This window comes from Thalassophryne amazonica, chromosome 7 (assembly GCF_902500255.1).
Source record: "Thalassophryne amazonica chromosome 7, fThaAma1.1, whole genome shotgun sequence".
In the NCBI taxonomy this organism is placed as follows: Eukaryota; Metazoa; Chordata; class Actinopteri; order Batrachoidiformes; family Batrachoididae; genus Thalassophryne; species Thalassophryne amazonica.
The window spans coordinates 7,119,141-7,139,106 of NC_047109.1; the positions used below are offsets into that span (position 1 = coordinate 7,119,141).

Genomic DNA, 19,966 nt, shown 5'->3' on the forward strand with positions numbered 1-19,966 from the left:
AAACCTTATCTTTTTAAAAGCAAATTTTGTTTTATTTTATTTGATATGCTACTATTCTTTAAAAATTCAGGAAAGCCACACAGAGATATTAGACAATAAAATGAGCACACAACATTTGGCAGCTTGTTTGTTTGGGGTGTCCCTGCACAGTCTTTGGGTTTAGAATCAGCAGGACTCTGTTTTTTGACTCGTCTTTGATCCCGTTCTGCCATCTCTTCACAGATTACCGTCCAAATGGCAGAGACTTCCAAAGCTCCACGTTGTCTGTGCCTGAGCAGGTGATGTCATCCAACCACTGCTCGCGGTCAGCTGATATAAACCGGGCGCGTTCGCGCTCTCCCAGCGTCCCCCCACCCTCCAGGTAACTCAATCCACAGCTCACTGCTGCTGGCTGATCGACGAGCTCTGGTATACAACAGGTTTTCTTGTTTTTGCACACCAGCCTGAGCCCAACTTACTGCACAAAAACAGACTGTGTCTGTGTATAACTTTATGTTTACATTTCAGTATATTTGATATTCAAGTACATGTTGTGCTTTTACTCACATCAGTGTCTCAGGGATCAGGGAATTCCCATATGAGGTTCCTGCAGCTTTTATGCCCCACAATTTATTAATTGTTTCATTTTTCTATTTTTTAAGATGAAATGCGGAATTGAGTAAAACAGCAGAAATGATTTTACAGAACAGATTGGAGGTGTGGCTGTAAGGTTTACAAGAAAAATCTCTTTAACTAGAAAGTCATATGGAGAGACCATGAATGCATCAGTTTTGTGGTGATCAGCTAGATTCTTTTAACAAATAATGTGAATATGTAGCATTTACTATCAAAATACTACCAATTAATTATTACAATTAAAGCTATTTCTCAACTGTTCCATCACATAGATTATTAAACATAACTGAGGCTCACTGCATAATGCCGCAAACTATAATTATCATTGTTATAGGATAATAATAAGACTATTTAGGCCTTTCATGAACAATTACATCTTGATTAAAAAAATATTAGGGCCTTTTATGTATGATTGTATATTCATTAAGATGATTTGGACCTTTTAAGTATGACTACATTTTGATTAACAATATCTGGGCCTTTTATGAACAACTAGATATTGATTAATACTAGTTGGGCCTTTCAACAAAGATTGGACATTGATTAACACTATTTAGGCCTTTTATGTATGATTGCATACTCATTAACACTGTTTGTGACATTTATGAATGATTGGATATTGATTAACACCACATAGGCCTTTCATGAGTAATTGCATATTAATTCACACTATTTGGGCCTTGTATGCATGACTGCATTTTGATTAACAACATTTGAGCCTTTGATGAAGGAATATATATTGATTAACACTATTTGGGACTTTTGTGATTGATTGGTTATTGAGTAACACTGTTTCAGCCTTTTATGAACAATTGCAAATTGTTTAATACTATTTGGGCCTTTTATGAATAATGGGATATTGATTACCCCAATGTAGGCCTTTTATGTATTATTGAATATTTATTAAGACTATTTGGGCCTTTTGTGAAAGACTGCTCATTGAAGCAGGATACCAAAGATTGGCAACATTTTCAAATGAAGGGTCTTGTAAGCTATAATATTTTATTAAAAGGAATGCTATTTCCTGTTACTCTGGAAAACATCAATTTGAAATGAGTCACACTCTCGGTTGTTGTACTGTGTACTTTGATATCAATCCTATAAATACCAAGAATCCTGGCCAATCTGCTCTGGGTGTGTGTTTTATGATGATTTTTGCATTAAAAAATGTTTTTAAGGATGATGTGTAGCAGGTTTTAAGCCCAGTCAAATACTGCGATCCAGTTGATTTCTACTGTAAGTCAGGATACTTAACCTATCCTGGGACCTGAGGTAGTACCAGTACAGTACAAAGGACCTCCACAGTGTGATCCATGATGAACACTTCTATTTTACACCCCATGCCAAATGGCACACAGCACAGCGCAAATTTCATTGTGAGTTTCCAACCAGTGCTGCTGAGTTGTGGTCAGGTGCAGTACTGGTTCATTGCTGTCATGGGGCACCAGAAAGCAATTGCACTAGAGAGCACCAAAAACATGGTCTTACTATAAGCAGAATGGAGAGTTTTCTGCTAGTTGTGTGATGCAATGTTCAGATACGCAACTTGTGTACACTCTACTTGGAGGACTGTACATTAGAACAACACACTACAATGAAACTGTACTGAAAACAAAAGTTAAACAAATAAAAGTAAAAAATATGTACCATTTTTTTTTATGCTGGTTGAATTCCTCTCCAGGTTCATAGGTAGAGAGCAGCATGACAGGACTGGCCAGGGTATAGTCAAGGAGAAGCAGGGGTCTGTCTGCACATTGATGGGATATGTAGAAGATAAAGTGGTGGGTGGAGGTGGAGGCGTTGCAGGAATGAGTTGCTCAATTGCTTCGCCTCAGGGAGCTTAGGTGGATAACTGTTGCTTTTGTAAACAGTTTGCTGCATGCTTTGATCCTTTGTGTGCCAGAAAACCTCTCACTTCTGTCACTTACCGAGTCCACTATCTAAACAGCAGTGCACCAGGTTCAAAGGAACACCACTCCTGAAAGCAGTAACAGGTGACAGTCTGACTGGATGAAGTGAGATCTTGTCCAGAGGAAACCCATGACTGATTGACTAAATACAACTCCTTTGCACTGTGCACCTTATTTTGTGCTCAGATTATCTGCCATGTAAATAAGAAAGTGGAGCTGAACATGCCTCAAATGATCTTGTGCTATGCACTTTACACTGTGTGCTATAGATCATCAAAGTCTTAGCCTCAGCCAAGTTTCACCTCCAGTGCTCTGGATGTTAATGGCTTGGAAAGTATTTTATATGTTGTGGCAACCTGTGTGGATTCCATATTTTCCCCATCTCTACACAGCAGAATCACCAGTGTCAGCACGGTACTTTCTGCTGTTAATTATTTAACACAATCAAAGTGTTAATTTAACACTGGTGGTTTTGCTGTGTTTCTTTAAACACTGAATAACGATTGGGCTGCTGATTAAAGAAACCATTCAAATTTATTTCTGTGGAAAAAAATAAAAGTGTTTTTTATGACATTCTTCATACTAAACAATTTATGGATTAATTGTTCAAAAATAAACTAGCGGGTGTCCGTGGGGATCCACGGGTACTAGATTGGGTAGTGTTTATAAAATAGTTAGCTGACATTTCTGTAATGACTTGGAATGGCGTGTGAGTCCAGAATGTTTTTTGAACCTTAGACCTTACACCTCAACAGTTTTTAGAAGAACAAAAGCCTTATATTTTCTGATAATGATGTAATTTTTTATGTTAATTTACTGTCTGAATGTATTTATAAATTGTTTAGGTTATCATATACACACTATTATTATTATTATTATTATTGTTGTTTTTACTGCCAGTGTCCATTGTTCAGTGTTGTTGTAGTTTCTCCAAAAATATTACTCCTATCAATGTTCCGTTCATTCTTGACACAAAATACATAAGCATACCAAACAGCAAATGTCAGGTCTCCACAGTTTGTCCATGATCGAAATTACACATGCATGCACACACACACGCAGAGCATTTTGTCTTTTCTGTATTCAGGTGTTTTATTTTTACACACACACAAACAGAGACAGTGGCGGAAGACATCAAACACACTACACTTTTCACTCATGGTCATGGCAACATGACACTTAAAGGACATGTCACACCAAAATCATAATTAAGATTTAAGCTGTTAGTGACCATCTGATGAACCACCCGGATTGCTTTGTGCACTTCCGTGACCGGTTTCAAAGTACCATCCCAGTGTGCACTTCAAGGGACTGTAGCTGATAAGGTTAAGAACAGAGGCACAGATTAATTCCAAAGCTGTCATAAGTGTGATGTTGTGTTATGATGGCTTGTTTTTAAGAATAACTGTTAATTTTGATGTAGTCATGGTAAAAGCTGCTGCTCCAAGAAGGTTTCTGTGCACCTGCACTGCTACGAGTCCAAAACGCAGCCTGTCAATAACCATCTCTGCTCCAGGATCAGTTTTGTGCATGATTAATTATGAGTGTTGTTATCAATAAAATCTAAAAAAATAAATAATTAAAAAAATACATCTGCTGCCGGGGGAAAATGAGCATCTCGTCAGCTGCAAAGCGCGCACATGTGCACGCGTGTGCACACACACACAGACACACACACACACAGAGCGAACTTTGCAGCACACATACACACCTCCAACTTTACACTCAAAGTAAAAAAAAGAATTGAAATTTGGCCACAAAACATAAAAGGGGTAAAATCCTGAACATGCCAGACTCAGTGTCGTGTTATGGATTAATTTCCAAATGTAAACTTCACGCGATCAAAGAAGCATGCGCTCGCGTGTGAGATCGCCGCGGCTGCAGCTCTGCCTCTCTCTCGATCATGGCAAGTAAAATAACGTCCATGAACTCCTGGAAATAATGTAATCTGACTTTTTCCAATGTAACAAATCCATGTCTATGTCCAGGCAGTCTGTTAAAAACATTGTCAGACGTCCCCACACCCATGTACACAGCTTCAATAACAAACAGCGCGTCACCACACTTTAGGCTCCAAAATCCGACACTCTGAAAAAGTTACAAGTTTTGGGGTGAAGCGTGTTGTCTCCTCTCTGTAAATCTGAGCCATCACTTTCGAATGGCAGCTCAGAAGCTTCGTTTTTGGATGGAGAAGGTTCTTTTCCCTCTGTCTGTCAGTCATTGGGATGTTTCTGTTTTGCTAATAAGGACGTCACACACTGAAAAATGCAGAGAATTGCCAAGTGAAATGTTTTCTGGAAATGCACCTTCTAACGCTCAGAGTGAAAGGAATAATATACATCAGCAATCACTAATTATTAGCACGTGTGCAGAGACACTTACAATCAGTACTTTTATGTTGTCTTACTAAATAGGACGTTAAAAAACGTGACGTATGTCCTTTAACTAAACTGACTAATCCAGTTGAACTACAAAAACACAATAAATAAATAACACTAACAACACTGTTAAACTAACATGAAATGGACCACATAACAACATTTAAAATCCCCAAACCCCAAACTCCCATGGTGCATTGCAGCACAAAGTCCATTGTTCACTGTTGTTAGCTAATATCGCTAATTTCTCCAACTTTCCTGTCAACTTTCTGTTTTTGCAGCGTTCATCTTTGACCCAAAATACATAAGTATACTAAACAGCAAATGTCAGCTCTCCCCAGTTTGTCCATGATAAAAGCCGCACGCACGCACATAGAGGCCTCTTGGCGATTATAATACAGATGAATAAAATTGACAGGCAAATCAAGTTTTCTTGCCTTTAGCAGTGTTCTAACATCAATGGAGATCACTGCCTTGTTAAACGTTTCACCAGCTTTGGATTCAGACTTCAAACCAATTTGTAAAATGTTTTAGAAATTTCAAACTAATATTAATGTTCTTCTCTTTGTCCAATGGTCAAATCATCAGTAAGCAGTGTTTTCACTGTGTATTTCACTGTGCTGGTCGAAATGTTCACTTCTCTTCTATCAGCATAAAATCTTGCTTTAGAGCTCCCGAGTCCAGTCATAGTGTTTGGCACTGCCCAGCTGCAGCTACTTTCCTTCCTCCAATTAGCTTTATTTAATGTTTCTGAGGCCCGGCCTAAATCATTGACTGACTCAAAAAAATCCACTTACCGAAATTGTATGGGTCGTGATTAGTGGAGTGTATTTCAGCAGCTTTAATTAACAGCATCCAGTGGAAAATGACACCGGAAATGACTGCAGTACCCCTCCACCACAAGCAAAATAACCTTTTTTTATTTTTAAGAAACTCTTACTTTGTTTAAAACTTGAAACAACTGGTCACTGCAGAAGAAGTGTGATGCAATGTTCTCTGTTTTCCTTGTTGAACCATTCTGGAGGTCTTGTGTAGGTTTGTTCTAAGTCCAGAAGTCAAGCAAGTGTTGGACTTCAGTTGTGATTTATCTGTGGCAAATGCTCCTGGTTTCTTTAGTGCATCCCTTTCATGTGTCTGTGTGGTAAAGCTGAGGAAGACTTCTCCTCACCATAATGTTGTCTTGTCGCTTGTTTTGAAACTGTTCTTTCCACTTTCCCTTTTAGCTTTCTCCACCTCTTTGAGGAATTTGTCATTCTCCCTTCTGCTCTTTCCACAACTCTCTACCTCTGAGTTTGTCTCCAATCCTTTCTTCCTACTTCGTTCCTCAGCGCCATCTCAGATCCATCTGTCTTCTCTCCTCCCTCCATGTGGTTGCAGCCATTTTCTCACCCTACCTCCAACCAGATATACTCAGCCTATTGATGATCCTCACTTGGACTCCAGGTAGACGTTTACCTGAGAATGCATGAAGCCTCATCTCTGTACCCCAGCACCCCAAAACCGACACCAATTTTTGTTAAAAATAACCTCCAACCCACTTGCCCTTTTTTATTTGATGAAACAATACTGCCTGGGTGGTCTTCCATTGCCAATTTTTGATACCCAGTTGTCTGTTTTTGGTGCCAAAAATAAAAGACAAAAAAGGTACCCAGTTGGGGCCTGAACTCAGGTGTAAACCTACAATCAGATTAGCTACAAGCGACAGCTGGCTACAGAAGCAAAGTGATAACTTGCCATTCATTTTCAATCAGAGCAGGTGTTGTTTTTTTTTTTTGTTTTTTTTTTTTGCAGTGGCAAGAGACAACGGTCTATTTAGGTGAGGCCAAAATAGATCAGAAGTCTATTTTATGCAAATGCTGAGCAACACTGGCTAATCCGAGTGTCTAGGCAGAATGATATCAGAGGATTGTTCGCTTTAATAAAATAATCCAAGAAGGTGGAATACACTCCAAAGCCTGTATTTCTGTATCAACCTAATCTGTTTCGCATATGTATTGTAAAGCGTAGCAAGAAATAAACACTTCTAAATCTAAAAACACTGTTTTTGTTTTTTGTTGCAACCAGATCACATCTCTGAAGTGATAGACATTTTACGGAGATGTTATAGTGCATGCCCTGGGAATGCCCATCAAGTGATAAAGCCAACTTCTTGCCGCAGTCATTTGTTGCTAATGTGACCATAGGGTAGGTAATCTGGTTAAAGCAGCATTGTAGACATTGTGTGCAATCAGGAAAGTTTTAAGCGTGATTAAAATATTTGTAACATCTGGATGAATTATGACCTACAAGATGTGAATAATCAGATTTAATTGGTGCAGATTGGAGGTAATCTTAAAGAGGTGAAAGTGGACAGACAAGCTGTAAGGTATTTGTTATAAGTTGAACCCAATATTGCACAGTGAAGAAATGAGTATGTCACTACCCAGCAGTGTTGCCAAAGTAACTTTGAAAAGTTACTTTATTAGTTACTTTTTACAGGTGCATTTTACAGTTACTTTTTACAGTTACTTTATTGGCAGCTGCGGACAACTTGTCGGCTGCTGCTGAATGCAACTAATAAAGCAACTATTAATCTAACCTGGCTATTTTTAAGATTGAGTACTCAGAAAAGTAACTATTAGTTACTTTGCTGATTAGTAACTTTGCTGATTACTCAATCTTAAGAGTAACCAAGTTAGATTACTAGTTACCTTATTAGTTACACTACTTATTAGTTGCAAGTTGTTGGCAGCTGGTAATAAAGTAACTGCATAAACCTACTAATGAATTAACTACAAAATAGCTGTATAAAGCAACTAAACATTAATTGAAAAAGTAACTTTTCAAAGTTACTTTGGCAACATTGCTACCCACGTGGTTTATTGGGAAGCCACGAGCAAACAGTTCAAACAGTGTGTGATGAGACAAGTGTACAAAAAATGTCCACATAAGGTGGTGGCACAAAACCGGGAGACTACAGGGAGAACAAACTATCACAAAACCAGAATGAGCTAGATGACAACGGGGAAATCACAGAGATCCTTTGTCTGCTCCCCACAGAGCGTGGGGTGCAGATAAAGGAACGAACCGAACACGGACTAATGAACAGGTGAGAGGCTAAATACCAAAATGACTAATGAGAACAGGTGCGCAAAATCAGAACAGGAAACACATCTGGAAATAAACAGAACACAAGGTGGCCAACAACTAATCAGACAATTGCCAGTGATGAACAATACAGCAGACATCACAGGGTGAGTAAATCATCACAATAACAAAACATAACCACAGAAGAAGAGAAATCATATTATAATAATAGAAACCAACGTGAAACCCGGAAGTGAACAAAGTGCAACCGTGTCGAAACCAACCTGAAAGCTAAGACGGAAATAAGGAGGTGATCAAAACACAAATGACAATCAGAACTAAACGACGACAAAAACCTAAACCCAGACTAAAGCAGAAAAGCAACATGGAACTCAGAGTTAATTGTGCGAACACAAAGCAAATGAAAAGACACAGACTGAACACAAGGAGAGAAACAGATGACTGACATGGGCAGGGGACTTATTACAACACATACACACACACACACAAGACACAGAGACGGCACACACAACAGGCAAAGGAGGACACACAAACTCATACATACACACAAACACATAAGACGCAGAGATTGTACACACGACAGGCAAAGGAGGACACACACAGCACACAGGAATACTTGATTCCACTTGTATATAAGCAGATATATAATAGTAGGTATTGTGAATTTTGCCTGTTCAATACAACTGATTTAAACAGGCCTGTTTTCCTCAATTTTGAAATGGGGATGAAAATTGGGGCCAAAACCATTAGCAGTTGGAGACCACCCTGACGGTGTTAAATGCACGGCATTTATGTTGTCCTTCATAACATTCTGGCACACAGTATTAATGCTGCATTCAGATGGTGGTAGTAAAAAACAAAATAACAAAAAAGAGAAATCAAAAAAAGGTCATACTGGTTCTTATGGTGGTCGTGGTGTGTTAACATTTTGCAGTGTTAATGGGCAATAACTTAATTGAACAATATAACATTTTAATTTTACACATTCTTAGATGAAAACATGAGGATTACCACCTTCACCTGAATGCAGCATCGCGGTTCCATCACTGTGTAGGTGCTTTTGGAGAAAACAGTTTCTTATTTCAAAGTCACATTACTCTTTGTTGATTCTCCTGCAGTTCACATTCATAGTTTTCACTCATGAGCTCAGTCATTTATGGGGCAGTTTTGGTGCTGTGACACCCAACAGTAATACTGCATTCAGGTTTGTGGTATAAAAACCACCACACTGGGCCTTATAATGTGAATGGCTGTTATCCGCAGTGGCTAACGGTAGGTAATGACATGAATCACTGTCATTTTGAGGAGCAATGACTTTTTTGTTTTTCAAAATGTTTAATTAAAAGAGGAAGCTCTCACTGATTGTTTAAAAAGTGAGTTTCCTGGTGCTGCAGTGTAATTTCTCTATGTAATATCACACAGGTTATTCACACAATATTAGTTATTGAATTAAGTGTTGAAGCTTGAAGAAGAATAGTGCAAGGATGCAGACATTATTAGCGTGCACACTTGGTGTGTGTGTGTGTGTGTGTGTGTGTGTGTGTGTGTGTGTGTGTGTGTGTGTGTGTGTGTGTGTGTGTGTGTGTGTGTGTGTGTGTGTGTGTGTGTGTGTGTGTGTGTGTGTGTGTGTTGGGGGTAGTCCCCCCCACAAAATAAAGGTTTTGAAAATAAATCCCAAAAAACTTCATAATAAAGGATTGAGTTGATAATAAGCACTTTTTTTTGTTATTCAGCTCTATGTTTTGATTGATATATTATATTATTATTTGAATATAGTATTTCATATTGTTTTTAAAAATCTGTTTTATTATCAATTATATGAAAGTATAAAAGGATTCCTATAAAACAGATTATTGGAAGAGACTCAAACAAAATGAAACAGAACATTTAGAATATCTGAAACACAGCACTCCACCCCCTGAACAGTTTATTTAAAGTTGAACTCACAACAAATATAAGATTTTATTCAGCTTATGTGTTGTGTGGGCCGCCGAAGAGGAGGTACTGCTGGCTCACCACCACCGGATGGCGCCCTGCTTGGAGTGCGGGCTTCAAGCACAAGAGGGCGCCAGAACCACTGGGAGCGACAGCCGTCAATCATCCTCAACACCAGCTGTCACTCATCATCTCATCATCACCATCACCATAAAAGCCGGGCGGCGACTCCACCTCCTCGCCGAGAAATCTCTTACGATACAAGGTAATCTCTCTGCTGACTTATACGTCGAATAATAATCTGATCTGTTTTGCAGCTGTTTTTTCCTGGTGGTATTCCTTGACTGGATTTTCGGAGCTGCACGTGTGTATGATTGGAGGTGGAGGCTCTCCCTCCACAAGAATCAGTAATCAAGGTTGCTGGGTGTGAGGATTCACACTCACTACCTTCTGTTTTTTCTGCCAGCAGTACCAGGGCCGACAACGGAGGACAGAGACCACCTGGGGACTCGGGGATTGGCGGCTTCGGTGTTCTTCAGGCCGTTGGTGGTAGAAGCGGTGTGGGTCCCGGCTCTTCGTTCATCTGAGGTCTCCTATCTTCGAGCCTGCCCGCAATCCTCTTGTGTGTGATTGGCAGTACCTTTGTTTATTTTACGTTGTGTTCTTGTGCAACATTAAATTGTTACTCCTTCCCTTATCCATTGTCCGTTCATTAGCGCCCCCTGTTGTGGGTCCGTGTTACGACACCCTCCCAACATTATGTACATATTGAAACATTGTAGAAATAGTGGGAAATTTGTTGGTGTTAGCAAAAAAAAAAAATACAGATTTTAGCTAACAACTCCTTAGTGTTAAGTTAAACTCAGTTGCAAGGAACACTGACAGGATGCGTCTCACAGTAAAACATTTGCTGGGATGCTGGCATTAAACATTTTACTGTGAAATGGTGTGAGCAACATGAACTATCTGATGTTGTTTAACTTTGCTGCCAGTAACATCAGTGAGCCGCCATCTTGGAAGTACCAGTGTTACAATGTTAATCAAAATAATGGTTTCAAAATGCAGGTTTTGAAAATTAATTCCTAAAATTTTCATAATAAATGATACACATCATCATGCTATGCACAAGCCATATCCGATAGCTGAGGTCGATCTGACAGAGAGATATGCGAGCCACATACTCCCACTCACACAGGCGTTTCTTGCTTTAAAATCCAGTGTCTCTGCTCTGAAATAATCACTCTCTTGATGTTTTTTTTCACTGTCATTAAGTATAAATTATTATCCAGTTGGTTCTAAGTTTAGCGTTTTACCTTTGGTTAACCTGTGCCATCGCGGGTGATGGCGGGATTTTCTGTCGTCCTTGTACTGAACACGGGATTCAGCTTACTGTCTGTCGCTCACCGCCAGCATGTGAATGCAGCCTAAAGGTTCCACCACTTTGTAATGAACTGCTGCCATTCATATTCCTGTCAGTTGGTTCTAGTTTGGTTTATGTTCACACAGTATTCACAAATGACCCCAAAGTGAGCCATTTATGGGCAGTTTTGGTGCAGTCGTCCTGCATCATCAGCACCATGTGAAGGCACAGAGTAAAATTCAGAGTTCTTTCTGAGTGATTGCAGGTCAGGCATCAGCTCACTGCAGCCTATCCTGATGAAACTGCTGATTTTGATCATTAGGGCCATATCTGGACAAGCTATAGTGCACAATCTAATGCACTGGAGCTCCAATGCAAATGGTATGTCCAACTCCACTCATAGGTGTATTTTAAGTTTAAAACCAATCACATTTTCATCTGTTGTTCCCTTAAATAACTGGCTGCCTTGGAAACTGGCCCATTACTGTTTTGGTAAGGAAATGAGCATCAAACGTGTGGAGCCATTAAAGCTCCCTGACTGAAGGCACTGTGGTGACATTTTGCATTTGTTCTAATTCATTTTTGTTTTCAACTTACTTTGGATGCATTTGATGCTGTAATGTGCAGTCCTGTGTGTGCAAGCAGAGTGTATGCATGCAGGTGTCTGTAACCTCCAACTCATGACTGGAAATATACCAGGCCGGCGCACAGGGGGCGGGGTCGCACCCCCCCCCCCCCCCCAAAAAAAAAGTGCACACCGGAGGGGACATGCCTCTGAGCGTGCGTAATGAATTGAGTGCGCTCCCAGAAAGTGCGTGTATTTAGGCTACACTGTTGTAAGAGACTGACTGAGTAAGAGTAAAGAGTGATGACAGTATTTTTTTTAATTATTATTTGAACGTAGACACACAGAACACAATGCGCGTACTCTCCCTTAGCGGTACCGCAACAGGTGTCCGGTCATCTCGACAGAACACCGGCCTGCTTGATGAGGACGCAGAGCACAATGCGCTGTAAAAAAAAAGAAAAAAAAATCCGCGAAACTGCGAGGCGCTATATTTTCCAGTATTTCTTTTTCTTTCTTTTTTATTTTTATTTTTGATAACTCTCACATCCGAGGGGGAGAGGTTGATGACGTGAGGGGGCGTCGCCCCCAAACGCCCCCTGGTGGCGCCGAGGCCGAAATATACTCAGAATGTTAAAAAAAACACCTTTATTCACACCATTCACTAGTCTAGTTTGATAAAGGTCTCTGTATGTGAGCATCATTGACCAATATAATTATGATCTCACTCGGGACATTACCCAGTTGTGTCTTCACTGCAGTAAAACACAAAGATGACAGTGCTAAATACAGGCAGCTGGCTATGTCTGGTCATCATGCAACTGTACACACTTGGTAAAGGTAGTAAAGAGTCAGTCATTGCTGGTGGCATCATTGAAGAAGTTTGATGATGGTCAGCCTTCTAGGGTGGCATCTGGTAAAGGCTGCTCGGTCACAATGATCCCACTGTCAGTGAATATGCACTGCTTTTAAAATTCATCTTTATCTACAGCAAATCTCAGTTCTAACCTCAGAAAAGCATATTCTGTACTACAACCCCAATTCCAATGAAGTTCTGATGTTGTGTAAAATGTAAATAAAAACAGAATACAATGATTTGCAAATCCTCTTCAACCTATATTCAATTGAATACACCACAAAGACAAGATATTTAATGTTCAAACTGATAAACTTTATTGTTTTTGTGCAAATATTTGCTCATTTTGAAATGGATGCCTGCAACACGTTTCAAAAAAGCTGGGACAGTGGTATGTTTACCACTGTGTTACATCACCATTCCTTCTAACAACACTCAATAACCATTTGGGAACCGAGGACAGTAATTGTGACTGTCATGATTGGGTATAAAAGGGGCATCCCCAAAAGGCTCAGCCGTTCACAAGAAGAGATGGGGTGAGAATCACCACTTTGCAAACAACTGTGTGAAAAATAGTCCAACAGTTTTAAGAACAATGTTTCTCAACATTCAGTTGCAAGGAATTTAGGGATTCCATCAAAATACAATCCATAATCTAATCAGAAGATTCAGAGAATCTGGAGCACTTTCTATACATAAGCAGCAAGGCCAAAAACCAACATTGAATGCCCGTGACCTTCAATCCCTCAGGCGCCACTGCATTAAAAACTGTGTAACGGATCTTACTGTGTGGGCTCAGGAACACTTCAGAAAACCATTGTCAGTTAACACAGTTCGTCACTACATCTACAAGTGAATTGAATTTGAATTTATTTTATTTATTTGGTACACAAACTCAACAATAACAAAAAAAAAAAAAACTGGTACACAAGACAATTCCACAGTGACATGTGTGACCAAAAGGGGGTGAGCAGAAGCAAAGCTTATAAACGCCCACCCCTTATATACATACTTACATACATATATACTCATTACCAAAGTGCAAGTTAAAACTCTACCATGCAAAGCAAAAGCCATACATCAACAACATCCAGAAACGCCACCGCATTCTCTGGGCCCGAGCTCATTTGAAATGGACAGACGCAAAGTGGAAAAGTGTGCTTTTGTCTCATTAGTCCACATTTCAAATTGTTTTTGGAAATCATGAACGTCGTGTCCTCCAGACAATAGAGGAAAAAGACCATCCAGATTGTTACCAGCACAAAGTTCAAAGCCAGCATCTGTGATGATATGGGGGTGTGTTAGTGCCCATGACATGGGCAACTTACACATCTGTGATGGCACCATCAATACTGCACATGTTCCAACAGCATTGCTTTGTAGTAAAAGACTGGCCTGCCTGCAGTCCAGACCTGTCACCCATTGAAAATGTGTGGTGCATTATGAAGCACAAAATACGACAATGGAGACCTCAGACTGTTGAACAAGTGAAGTCATACATCAAGCAAGAATGGGAAAGAATTCCACCTGCAAAGCTTCAACAATTAGTGTCTTCAGTTCCCAAATGCTTATTGAGTGTTGTTAGAAGGAAAGGTGATGTAACACAGTGGTAAACATACAAAAATTCTTGAAAGGGTAGTTGTAAAACAGCTAACTGATCATCTGCAGAGGAATGGTCTATTTAAAGAGTTTCAGTCAGGTTTTAGAATTCATCATAGTACAGAAACAGCATTAGTGAAGGTTACAAATGATCTTCTTATGGCCTCAGACAGTGGACTCATCTCTGTGCTTGTCCTGTTAGACCTCAGTGCTGCTTTTGATACTGCTGACCATAAAATTTTATTACAGAGATTAGAGCATGCCATAGGTATTAAAGGCACTGCGCTGCAGTGGTTTGAACCATATTTATCTAATAGATTACAATTTGTTCATGTAAATGGGGAATCTTTTTCACAGACTAAAGTTAATTATGGAGTTCCACAAGGTTCTGTGCTAGGACCAATTTTATTCACTTTATACATGCTTCCCTTAGGCAGTATTATTAGAAAGCATTGCTTAAATTTTCATTGTTACGCAGATGATACCCAGCTTTATCTATCCATGAAGCCAAAGGACACACACCAATTAGCTAAACTGCAGGAATGTCTTACAAAGACATGGATGACCTCTAATTTCCTGCTTTTAAATTCAGATAAAACTGAAGTTATTGTACTTGGCCCCACAAATCTTAGAAACATAGTGTCTAACCAGATCCTTACTATGGATGGCATTACCCTGACCTCTAGTAATACTGTGAGAAATCTTGGAGTCATTTTTGATCAGGATATGTCTTTCAGTGTGCATATTAAGCAAATATGAAGGACTGCTTTTTTGCATTTGCGCAATATCTCTAAAATTAGAAAGTTCTTGTCTCAGAGTGATGCTGAAAAACTAATTCATGCATTTATTTCCTCTAGGCTGGACTATTGCAATTCATTATTATCAGGTTGTCCTAAAAGTTCCCTGAAAAGCCTTCAGTTAATTCAAAATGCTGCAGGGAGAGCAAGGAGAGAGCATATTTCACCCATATTGGCCTCTCTTCATTGGCTTCCTGTTAATTCTAGAATAGAATTTAAAATTCTTCTTCTTATAAGGTTTTGAATAATCAGGTCTCATCTTATCTTAGGGACCTCATAGTACCATATCACCCCAATAGAGCACTTCGCTCTCAGGCTTATTTGTAGTTCCTAGGGTTTTTAAGAGTAGAATGGGAGGCAGAGCCTTCAGCTTTCAGGCTCCACTCCTGTGGAACCAGCTCCCAATTCGGATCAGGGAGACAGACACCCTCTCTACTTTTAAGATTAGGCTTAAACTTTCCTTTTTGCTAAAGCTTATAGTTAGGGCTGGATCAGGTGACCCTGAACCATCCCTTAGTTATGCTGCTATAGACTTAGACTGCTGGGGGGTTCCCATGATGCACTGAGTGTTTCTTTCTCTTTTTGCTCTGTATGCACCACTCTGCATTTAATCATTAGTGACTGATCTCTGCTCTCTTCCACTGCATGTCTTTTTCCTGATTCTCTCCCCTCAGACCCAACCAGTCCCAGCAGAAGACTGCCCCTCCCTGAGCCTGGTTCTGCTGGAGGTTTCTTCCTGTTAAAAGGGAGTTTTTCCTTACCACTGTCGCCAAGTGCTTGCTCACAGGGGGTCGTTTGACCGTTGGGGTTTTTCTGTAATTATTCTATGGCTTTTGCCTTACAGTATAAAGCGCTTTGGGGCAACTGTTTGTTGTGATTTGGTGCTATATAAATAAAATTGATTTGATTTGATTTAAACATACCATTGTCCCAGCTTTTTTTAAACGTGTTGCAGGCATCCATTTCAAAATGAGCAAATATTTGCACAAAAACAATAAAGTTGATCAGTTTGAACATTAAATATCTTGTCTTTGTGGCGTATTCAACTGAATATAGGTTGAAGAGGATTTGCAAATCATTATATTCTGTTTTTAATTTACATTTTACACAATGTCCCAACTTCATTGGAATTGGGGTTGTAGAATGTGTATCATAAAGTTCATCCATGTTGACTTTATGGATGAGGTTGAGCTTGCCAGTGACCCTTTCAATATCACTAAACGTCAGTGTGCCATGATGGCTCAGAGAGAGAGAGGTTGCAGTGAGAATAGCCAATTGTCCTCAATAAGTTGAACCATTTCTCAACATATGAAATTGCTGTATTAAGAAATGCTGTGCTTGCATCATGAGGAAGGAGGTGCTGCAGCTTCACTCAAGAACTGCTCATCCATGATGAAATATAACAACACAGGTGGCTGCGTCACACTCAAGCTTCTTTACAAGGATATTGTTACACTCACAGAAATATTTAACCCTAACTTTTACGATTTATGTAATTTTATACATGACAAATTGCCATTTACTTTTTTAGATAATTTTAATACAAACCTACCAAATAAACCTTACATGATGCATATTCATTACTGTAATAAATCCTATTTATTTGAAATGCATAACCCTCAGCTTTATGTATTTAGCATTAATAAAATATAATTACTCTAAATCAATAATAATGACAGTATTTCACTATCACTCTATGCGCTGTATATCTGCCGTTAACCACTGATATCCGCAACCTACGGGGATTTGTGGCTTGGCAGCAGACTGGGACAGTGTGTAAAACAGATATATATCATGCCTAACACATCCACATCACAAACTAAAATATGTTGTAGCGATTGCATACAGATTGGCCACGAATAAAGCGTTTTTATAACATCTGCTTTGTAGCTGCTTTGCGGACAATCTGTGAATGCATAACAAACACGTCACGTAAACCCAAAGTGCTATATGTGGCAGAAAGTGAGTCAGTGCCGGTCCGGCTGTGTAGATCCACAAGATGTAATAGCTGCTGCAATCGGTTCTCCTCCAGGACTTTTATTTAACACCAACAAAAAGAAGAGTTGCTGTTTAGCCACAACTCATGCTGAAGTCTTTTTTCTGTGACACTCCCCCCAAAAAAAAAAAAAAAAATGTCTCACACCCCAAGCGGCTTCCCCCCTCCTGCTCCCCAAACTCATGAACAGTTAACCCTCGCATGACAACAAGAACATTAACTCTGATCAACATGTCCAAGTCCAGCAAATGCTTCAGAGCCTGTATTATTGGTGTGAATAGTGATGCCGACGGCCCGAGTGAGCTTATTTTATGACCGCAATGCAGATGCCGTGCACGCGCAACACGTGTGTGATGCATTCATAATACACCCGTAATAATCTCAATGTGTGGGATCAGTTTCCTCACTACATGCGTTATATAACCGTGAATGTTCATCATATATTCGCTATATATTATTAATATATCCGTAATTCATACTGGGACATTTGTCATTTTTGGCCATTTTTGTTGCAGACGACAACGAACGCCCGAACTTTTCATACTCAATTCATGCGCAATTAATCCTCTCCCCAGTGGGACAGGGCCCTAACGTCTTGAGAACATCACCCACTCCCTTTGGAGCAAGGACGTCTTTGACTAGTGCCTCTGCCTTTGTCCTCTCCTAAAGTCATTTTCTTTACAATTTTGGAATCAGGTCGAATCTTTTCATCGGGTTTGTGTGCACAGTCAGCACTGTTGTAGCTGAGGTTGTGTTTAACTGTGTGGTACACCTGCGTCAACTCAGCTGCACTAACCTCGAGGGAGACATGGGGTGACATGACAAATTCTAAATGAAATTGAACATTATGAATTTTGTATTGTTTTGTATCTGAAAATAAATGGCATCATTTTAAACAGTGAAACCACACTAATAAAAAAAAATGTAATGACAATGTTATGGTTTGGGTGCGGGATTGAAGCCGACCCAGGATTTGAACTGGACCCGAACGCAAGGAAGCAGAATCGGAAGGAATGAATAACTGATATTTAATTACATACTAATCAATAGAACAAATTATTAAGTCAGGCGGTCTGTAGACTGGAGGACACGGCCCGTTCCAGGCGGTGGAACAGCTGGAAGCCACAGCGGGAACTGGACCAGGAGGGGAGCCGGCACCAGGTGAATCCCTGTGGAGCCCGGGAGAGGCGGGCCTAATCTGAGTCGGGGAGGACCCTGAGACGGGATGACCCGGTCAGAAGTCCGACCTCTCTCGCGCCAGCGCTCCATCTGATCGTCCAAACGAATAACCAGGGAAATCAACCCGTCTAGATCCTCCAGTTCATCTCGGACTGTCAGTTCATCCTTAAGTGAATCGTTAAAGCCCTCAACAAAAACACTTCGCAATGCTGCGGTATTCCAACCAGCCTGTGCAGCAAAAATGCGGAAATCAACGGAATACTCCGCCCTGCTCCGACCCCCTTGTTTAAGGTTAAGCAGCTGCTGAGCAATGGAATGTGTCTTCAACAGATGATCAAAAACTAGCTGGAATTCACGGGAAAAATCAGCAAAAGAATTAAGCAGGGGTGAATTATTGCTCCACAGAGCAGTGACCCAAGCCATCGCGTCACCCCAAAGCAGATTTGTCACGTACGAGACCCGACTACTGTCTGTGGAATAATGAGAGGGCCATTGGGAGAAAACCAATGAACACTGCATCACAAATGATGCACAGGTTTCTACACTACCAACATATGGCTCTGGGTGACAAATTAAAGGCTCGGGAGCTGGAACTACGAGCAGTGTGACTTGAGCTGCGAGCTCCGTAATGCGAGTGTCGACATGTTTTACCTGGGCAGAGAGAGTTTGTAATTGATCCCAGATTGAATCCAAAAACTGTTGCATCTCTCCCTGGAACTGGACCGACTGTGCTCCCGCTGGGTCCATTTTATGGCCAGAGACTTCTGTTATGGTTTGTGTGCAAGATTGAAGCCGACCCTCTCTTTCTCTTTTTGCTCTGTATGCACCACTCTGCATTTAATCATTAGTGATCGATCTCTGCTCCCCTCCACAGCATGTCTTTTTCCTGGTTCTCTCCCTCAGCCCCAACCAGTCCCAGCAGAAGACTGCCCCTCCCTGAGCCTGGTTCTGCTGGAGGTTTCTTCCTGTTAAAAGGGAGTTTTTCCTTCCCACTGTAGCCAAGTGCTTGCTCACAGGGGGTCATTTTGACCGTTGGGGTTTTACATAATTATTGTATGGCCTTGCCTTACAATATAAAGCGCCTTGGGGCAACTGTTTGTTGTGATTTGGCGCTATATAAAAAAATTGATTGATTGATTGATTGATTGACCCAGGATTTGAACTGGACCCAAATGCAAGGAAGCAGAATCGGAAGGAATGAATAACTGATATTTAATTACATATGAATCAACAGAACAAATTATTAAGTCAGGTGGTCTGTAGAGTGGAGGACACGGCCCGTTCCAGGCGGTGGAACAGCTGGAAGCCACAGCGAGAACTGGATCAGGAGGGGAGCCGGCACCAGGTGGCCGCAACGGAGCTGAGTTTCTGAGGAGGAGGAGAGGCTGAGGTGAGTCCAAAGCACTTTACAGCGCAGACAGTTATTTTAACAGTGTTCACAACCAGATTTACACAACAAATACTTCCAGGCTGAGTTTAGGATCAAAAACTTCACCGGCAGGTGCAGAGCAGAGAAAGTTCCAGATGCAAGCTGCAGGTAGATGCTGATCAAACAAATTGGCATAAAAGCTCAAACAGGGAGGCGCGAGGGAACACCAAAGTTGCAGGCTCTATAGCAGGAGATAGAGAACCTGGATTACCTCAGGAAGTGTGCTGTCTGACGTCTGAACAGAAGCAGAAGGTTGTGTG

At 40.5% G+C, this 19,966-nt stretch overlaps 1 protein-coding gene across 44 annotated transcripts in view; it reads left to right on the plus strand.

Annotated features, from left to right (window-relative positions):
* rims2a (regulating synaptic membrane exocytosis 2a) overlaps nt 1-19,966 on the plus strand; it is a 725,652-nt gene that overhangs the window by 492,787 nt on the left and 212,899 nt on the right. For all 44 annotated transcript variants that reach the window (XM_034173773.1, XM_034173780.1, XM_034173800.1 and 41 more), the window contains one exon: nt 223-361. In XM_034173773.1, coding sequence (XP_034029664.1) covers nt 223-361 — 139 coding nt within the window. The remainder of the gene's footprint in view (nt 1-222; nt 362-19,966) is intronic.